The sequence below is a fragment of the Dipodomys spectabilis genome, unplaced genomic scaffold, assembly GCF_019054845.1.
Source record: "Dipodomys spectabilis isolate Male_0828 unplaced genomic scaffold, ASM1905484v1 ptg000231l, whole genome shotgun sequence".
In the NCBI taxonomy this organism is placed as follows: Eukaryota; Metazoa; Chordata; class Mammalia; order Rodentia; family Heteromyidae; genus Dipodomys; species Dipodomys spectabilis.
Genome location: NW_024870908.1, coordinates 2,897,938 through 2,904,919, shown reverse-complemented (window position 1 = coordinate 2,904,919; position 6,982 = coordinate 2,897,938). Strand labels below are relative to the sequence as shown.

At 63.0% G+C, this 6,982-nt stretch overlaps 1 protein-coding gene across 1 annotated transcript; it reads right to left on the bottom strand.

Moving 5' to 3' along the window:
* Positions 1 to 2,738: 2,738 nt before the first annotated feature.
* Prm3 (protamine 3) lies at positions 2,739 to 3,038 on the bottom strand. The gene has a single exon (XM_042698097.1). The coding sequence runs from the start codon at positions 3,036 to 3,038 to the stop codon at positions 2,739 to 2,741; it is 300 nt and encodes a 99-aa protein (XP_042554031.1).
* Positions 3,039 to 6,982: the final 3,944 nt, after the last annotated feature.

Sequence of the window (6,982 nt, the reverse complement as noted above, 5' to 3'; positions counted from 1 at the left end):
CGAATGCATCCCACACAGAGCAGCCCGGAGTGCCACCACCTCACTTACGCTTTCGCCCTGACGGAGGAGCGGGAGGGACGGTAAGCCGCGGCTGGACCCAAGACCCAACCTGCTCGGTCCTGACTGCCCACCAGGCGTTGTGGAGCTTGCCTGAGTGAATTTGCCCAGCGTCCCTCCACACCCAGTGTGGTCAGCTCCTCCGCACATCCGTGCACGCGGCCATCCCTTCAAGCCCAAGCGATCCGCAGCCATCCGCCCACCCCTCAGCCATGTCCTCCCGGCTGCACTCGCCCAACCACCTACTAGCCAGCGTGTCTAACCAGCCCGTGCATCCAGTCCACCCGCCACCCAGCTCATCACCTCCGCGCAGCTTCCGTCATTCATCTGCGTCTCCCCCGGCTGGAAGCGTACCTGCACCTCGCCTCTTGGTTCTCTTTCCCTGCCTGCCCCTCTTGATGACCTTTCTCTTGTTCACCTTCCCCTCCAAGGTCTTTCTCTTCCTGGAGCAGCCACTGTGGTGGGTGGGCCGTGGGGTGGCCTGCCTGGAGGTCTTGGATGGTGGGCTGGGGCTAGGGTTGGGGCTCTGGCAGCCGGATGGACTGCGGCTGCGGCTGCAGCTCGGGCAGTGGAGTCTGCGGGAACACTGGTTGCAGGGGTGGCTGCTGTGGGGAGGCTGGGAGTGGGCCGTGGTGGAGGGACTCTGCGTCTTGGTGTCCATGGGGGTGTACTCGGAGGGGCAGGCCACCTCCTCCTCCTCTTCTCCCAGCAGGCCCAGCTCTGCACAGGCCTGGCATCATGGGTTATATAGCCGGGGCCTATTGTGATGGCACAGGTAACAGAGGATGATGCCTGAGGCCAGACCAGGACAGAGTCTGCCCCTGACGCTCGCCCCAGGGCAAGGCAGGGCAAGGCAGGTTAGCTTGCAGTGCGGTGGGGGAGGGGGGCATCCCAAGTCGAGGCTCTGATCAGATTGAGTGGTGCTGTGCATCCCACGTGGGCACATTCGTTCTGAGTCTTCACTCCTCCATGGAGCTTAGCCTGGCACCCAGGTCCTTGGCCTCCATGGCTCCATCTCTCTGCTCACCCCCTCACCCATCCGTCCACCCGTCCAAGTGCTCCACTGGCCACCAAGCACACTCCCATCTTGTTTCCGGCCCTTCCTCCAGCATGGCACCGTTCCATTCCGCCCCACCCTCTCCCGTCAGTTATACGGTGCATTCCAGCACCTGCTGTTGTTTGCGGAGGGGGTGCTGGCCGGTCACTGCCCGCCTCACAGGACATTGGGAGCATGTCCTGAGAGCAGCTCTGCCAGGCCGTCGGTGCGGGCCCAGCCTCTGGAGCCCCAGCAGCTCCTCTTGGCCTGCTGGCCCGCACGGGGTGGTGGGTGGGAGGGCGCGGGGTGGGAGGGCGCGGGGCGGGCGGGCCCAGCACTGATTGGACAATGGTCCGCAGGAGCAGCAGTGCACAGGCGGCCCCGGGCCATGGCCAGTCCACCTCTGTGGCAATCCTCACACATCTAGGAGGTTCAGGGCCAGGTTCAAAGCCCACTCGGTACCAAGTGCCACAGGGCACCCGTGTCCGCGCCTCTACTCCTGGAGCCTTCAGAGGAAAATGGGTCTCTGTAGACAGGATTAAGCTAAGACCCTTGACCTAAGTGTGGAGACCCACTGCCTGGTGCTCTTGCTGGGCACAGAAGAGCCAGCACCCCAGGGAAAGACTTGCAGAGACTGGGCTGGAGGCCAGGCGTGGCGTGGCATGGCGTGGCGCAGTGTCCTGAGATGAGCAGGCTCTGGGTTCTAGCTCAACACCACAGAAAGCACAAGACACAGAGGCCGGCGTCCTTGAGCTGGGCTGCAGGAGGAAGGCAGCAGTGTGGCGGGCCACCCTACAGAGCTGCAGGTCTGCGTGGAGCCACCAGGCTCCCTGAGAGCCTGCGGGGCTCTCGAGGGGCGCTGGCCGGGGCCACAGCCTTGGAGCAATGTTGTTCCAGCCTGGCCGCTTCCCTCGGGTAGGCCAAGTCTGTGGGCTTCGCGTGGCGCTCCTGCTGGAGGCTCTGGAAGGTCTGCGTGGGGGGTGGAGCTGACCCCCCTGCACCGCTCACCTTGTATGGCTCACCTGTAGGGCTCGGTCCTCAGGACAGGCACCGTGTTATGGGCCCAGTGCTGAGCTCAGCACGTGCTTGGTGGGCAAATAGAACGGGATATGGCCAAACCAAGTCCCTCCTCCTGCCTCCTCTCCGCTCCATCCTTTCCTCCTCCTGCCTCCTCCTGCATCATTCTTTCCTCTTCCTCCCTGTCCCCTGCCTCCACCCCCCCCCCCAGCAATGTTCTGAAGCAGGCCTCTCCCGACTTGGGGTCTTTGGGGGATACGTTTCTTCTGGACAGGAGGAGGTAGGAGGTTGGGAGCGGGCATCGAGAGCGGCAAGGGTGCTGGTGGGCCTCCCCGGAGCAGGCTGGGGTGAGGAGGAGCCCCCGCTCCAGTGTGGCTGCCCACCCAGCGCAGGGGTGTGGGGGTCCCACTGCGACTGGGGCAGCCCCCCCGCTCCCTGCCCGCTGCATGTCCTGTCACAGTACCCGTGCACACACGCGTGCGTAGTCCGTGTCGGCAGGGAGGGGAGAAAAGCCAGAGAGAAGAGTCCCTTGGAGACTTTTTATTGACTCTTGTGTGAAGTCCTTGCCGGGTCGGAGATGTGCGTGGGCACCCGCGGTGGGCACCCCTCACCGGGCTGCGGCGGCAGGTCAGGAGTGCGTCTGTTTGGGCTCGGGGCTCGGCTGGGCCATGGTCTTGTCCTGGGCGTGCTCCTCTTGTCTTTCGGTCTCCATCAGCAGCAGCTTGCCCTGCACGGGGAGCTGTTCCTCCTCCTCCTCCTCCTCTTCCTCCTCCTCCTCCTCCTCCTCCTCACCCTCCGACGACAGGGAGAAGTTGTCCTGACTCACGCAGGCCACGAGCTTCTTCATCGACGACTCGTGGCCGCGGCTGTGGCCTGAGCTCTGACCCGCGCTGTGGCCAGAGCTGAGCTTTGCGCAACGGGAACCCATGGCCGGCTTTGCCTGTCTCTCCAGACCAGGGGGGGGCGGCAACTGGAGAGCAGAGGGGCTGTGAGGGCGGCTTGGGGGGGCCGGGTGCTGACGTCACAAAGAGTCTTCTGATGCATCGCAGCCCCACCCCAGAACCCCCCCCTCCCCGGGGCCCGGGGGGAGGGGCGGGCTTCCTGCCTGAGGGGGAGGGCTTGTCTGGAGCTGAGGATGATACGCCTGTGTGGAGATGGGGGGGGGGGGGGGGCTGACGTGTTTCTGGCCGTTGAGCTGTGAACCTAAAATGTCACTTCCTGACCATTGCCCGGGTGCACACGCCCCCTTCTAAGGGCAGAAGTGGGGTCCTCGGGCATGCTGGAAGGCAGCAGCTACTGAGGTGGTGGGTTTTCTTTTTCTGGAGGGTGGTGGTGCTGGGGACGGAAGGCAGGGCCCTGCGCCGTGCTGGCGGTCCACCGCCGTGAGTGTCGCCAGGTCTGTGTGATGAGTGTGCTCCGGCGGCATGTGGCGTGGGAACACGCGCTCTCTGATGGTCCTCGGTTCCGAGCATCCCGGCCTCACGGTTCTGGGGGACACGCAGCCGTCCCATTTCGGGGAGTGTCTCCAGGGCACACCAAGCACGCTCACCCCCCCTGGCAGTGGGGTCAAGGCAGAAGCACGGGGCCTGTGGCCTCAGGGAGGGCTACAACGTGACTGTTTCGGCCACCACTTTGCCGCATTTATACCACGCACGCACGCACGCACGCACACACACGTATGCACACAGGCGCACAGAGCGGAGGCACGCAGCGCGTGGGTTCGTGTCAAGCTTTATTTGGCAGGTGGTGTTGCTCATGACTCAGGTCTTGTGGGTTTCTTGGCAACTTGGCATAGGCATCAAGGCTGAGGGTCAGCGTGGAGGGGTGTTACGGCCTTGCGAGATCTTCCTTGGTCAGGTGGCTGCTCCTTGGCTTCGGGCAGTACGGAAGGGGCCGTGGGGGCTTACTGAGAGCGCCTCCTGCATCTCCTCCTCCTCCTACAGCCTTTGGGGAGAAAAGAGATGCGGTAGTAGAGCTGCCGGGGTCAGTCTGGGGTGGAGGGGGCTCAGGCCTGGCCTTTGGAAGCTGCTGGGGCTGGGGGTGATCCCAAGCCTCCCCCCTCCCCGCTGCGGCGTGAAGAGCCTGGGGTAGCAGGGTGAGGACCGGGCGGGCCTCGGCGGTGCCGCCCGCCGTCTGTGCCTACAGCAGCGTCTCCTGCGGCGGCAGGACGGGCGGCGGCAAGACCGGCGGCGGCGGCAGCATGGGCGGCGGCGGCGGCAGGACCGGCGGCAGGACCGGCGGCGGCAGGACCGGCGTTGCCCGTGGATCCGGTGCAGCCTTCTTCCAGAGCAGCGGCTGCGGTGCCGGACGCAGCCCTGGTGTGTTCCGTAGGCCTCGACCTGGTCTGAGCCCTGGTCCTGGTCCCGGTCTCGGTCTCGGTCTCGGTCTCCATCTCGGTCCCGGTCTCGGTCCCGGTCCTGGTCCTGCCCCGGCCGCCCCTGGCGCCGGCGATCGCTGGGGCTCCTCACGCGGTAGCGGACCATGGTGCTGGGCGAGGAGAAGCTGAGCTGCGGCTGGCCTGGTGGAGGAGGAGGTGAGGCCCGGCCACCTGCGCTTGGTGTTGATGTTGATCTGGTGCGCAAGGCTGCCTGGGGCCCCGAATATAAGGGGGTCCCCTCTATGACATGGCAGCCCACCCGTGATTGTCCCCCCCACCTTGCACAGCCCCTGTGAGGGCTGTGCCAGGCACTCAGCCTGGGGTGAGGGCAGGCCGGCCCTGGCAGCCACGGAGACCCACTCGTCCCAAGAACAGGAGCCAGCTTCTTAGTGTCCAAATAAAAGCTAGGCGACCTGCAGTGTGCCCACACTCATTCATTCCAGATGCTTCCCTGCGTCCTTGGGGCTCAACCGTGACGTAGGCCCACCACTGAGCCCATAGCATGGCCACCCTCTCCGATCCCCCCGCGTCCCCCCATTTTCCCCGCGTTCACTTTTCTGTGGGGAAACCAAGGCGGCTCAAGATCCCTGCTGGTGAGAGGTGGACAGGGCCAGAATTGAGCTGAAGGCCAGGTGGCCTCAGAGGCTCCTTCCCAGCCCAAGTGCAGCAGAGGGCTTCTCTGCCTTAGCCGGGCGCCAATGGCTCACCTAGCTCCTCAGGAGGATGAGGTCTAAGGATCGTGGTTCGAAGCCAGCCTGGGCAGGAAAGTCAGTAAGATTCTTCATCTCCAGTTAACCTCGGAAAAAAACAGAAATGGAGCTGTGGCTCACTGTGATAGAGCGTGAGCCTTCAGCAAAAGAAGTTCATGGATAGCGTCCAGACCCTGAGTTCAAGCCTCAGGACCAACCCCCCCCCCCCCCCCACAAAACGTTTAATTGTGACACAGAGAAACATAGAAATTGTACCTTTGGAGCTGGGGTGTTAGGGTGTTACCTAGCACGTGTGCGGCTCTGAATTCTATCTCCAGCACCCTCAAAAAAAGTGTATACAGTACAACATGCAATGTGTGTTGTGTTGTGTGGTACTGGGGATGGACGCACTAGGCAAGAGCCATGTGCCCAGCCTGGCCTGAAACTCAAGATCCTCCTGCGCTCCACTCTCTGAGCAGCTAAGACTACGATGTTAACTACCATGCCTGGTGTTACCAGACCCACAAGTGAGTGATGCTATGGTCCAGAACCAGATCCATAGCATCTGCAACCCGTTTCCCAGTGGTGGAGCCCGGGGCGGATGTGGTGGACAGGTCAGCGCCTCCCGTCCCCCCAGAATACACAGAAAATGGGACTACAGCGGGGGAGTGGATGGATGTGAACCTGTGTGTGAAGCTGTGGATGTGTCGTCTGGTGGCAGAAGGGACCTGTGTGGGGAGAGACCCTGGCATCCTGGGTGGGCACGCTGTCACAGAGGTCTTTATGAGATGGGAGACACAGGGGAGACTCAGGGAGGAGACTTAGCTTCAAAGGTGAGGGAAAGCTGAGGCCCTGGGCCAAGGAGCACGGGGCCCTGTAGAAGCTGGGAAAGGCCAAAAAATGGATCTTCACCAGAGAGGCTTCTGGAGGGAGCCCGCCCTTGACTTGGAGCCTTTGGGCTCCAGCAGTGTAGGACAGCAAACAGTTCTGAGCCAACGTGGGGGGAGAGCCAGCGGCAGAGGAAGCAGGGCTGACAGTGAAGCCCTTTCGGGGGTGGCAGGGGTTAACGTGCCGATCCAGGGGCTTGAGCTCAGGGTCTGGGAGCTGTCCCTGACCACCTTTTGACCAAGGATGGTGCTCTACCATTTGAGCCAGAATTTACACAGACTTTCTTGCCTTCTGTATGATCCTCAGATCTCAGCCTCCTGAGTAGCAGGGATTACAGGCATGAGCCACCGGTGCCTGGGGATGAACAACTCTACACAAACCAAAGGCTGGCGCGCCCGCTAGGGCTGGGTGGTGCCCAGGGCACGTGATGGTCACCATGGCACAGCAAGGCTCTCCTCGCCTGCACGACCCTGGGAGCCCCAGGTGTGGCTCGGGTTTCGTTTACCAATACTGGGGGCTTGAACTCCAGGTCCTCGTGCCCCCAACCCCGGCAAACCTCAGTTACTCAAATTACTCAGTTAACCCGAGCCCCACCACGGGCTTGGGCTATGGGGCTTGAAGTCCATGCCCACGTCCCCAACGTTCCCCAAGCTGATACTGGCTCTGTGACCCCCCGCAATGAACCCAAGCAAGGTGCCACCAACTCCATTGCTCATCCAAGCACCAGGCCTCAAACGCACACGGCCCCGCATGGTGCTCCTCCACGGAAATGGGAAGGCAGGTTCAAGGCGCTCCTCTGGTGTGATATCTCCACTGTGCAAGGTTCTGAGCTTCTGAGTTCTCTGCCACCCCCTCCGACCCCCCCTACTCCCACCATCACTACCGACGCCCTCCCCTCCCTTCCCCCACTAAGGACAG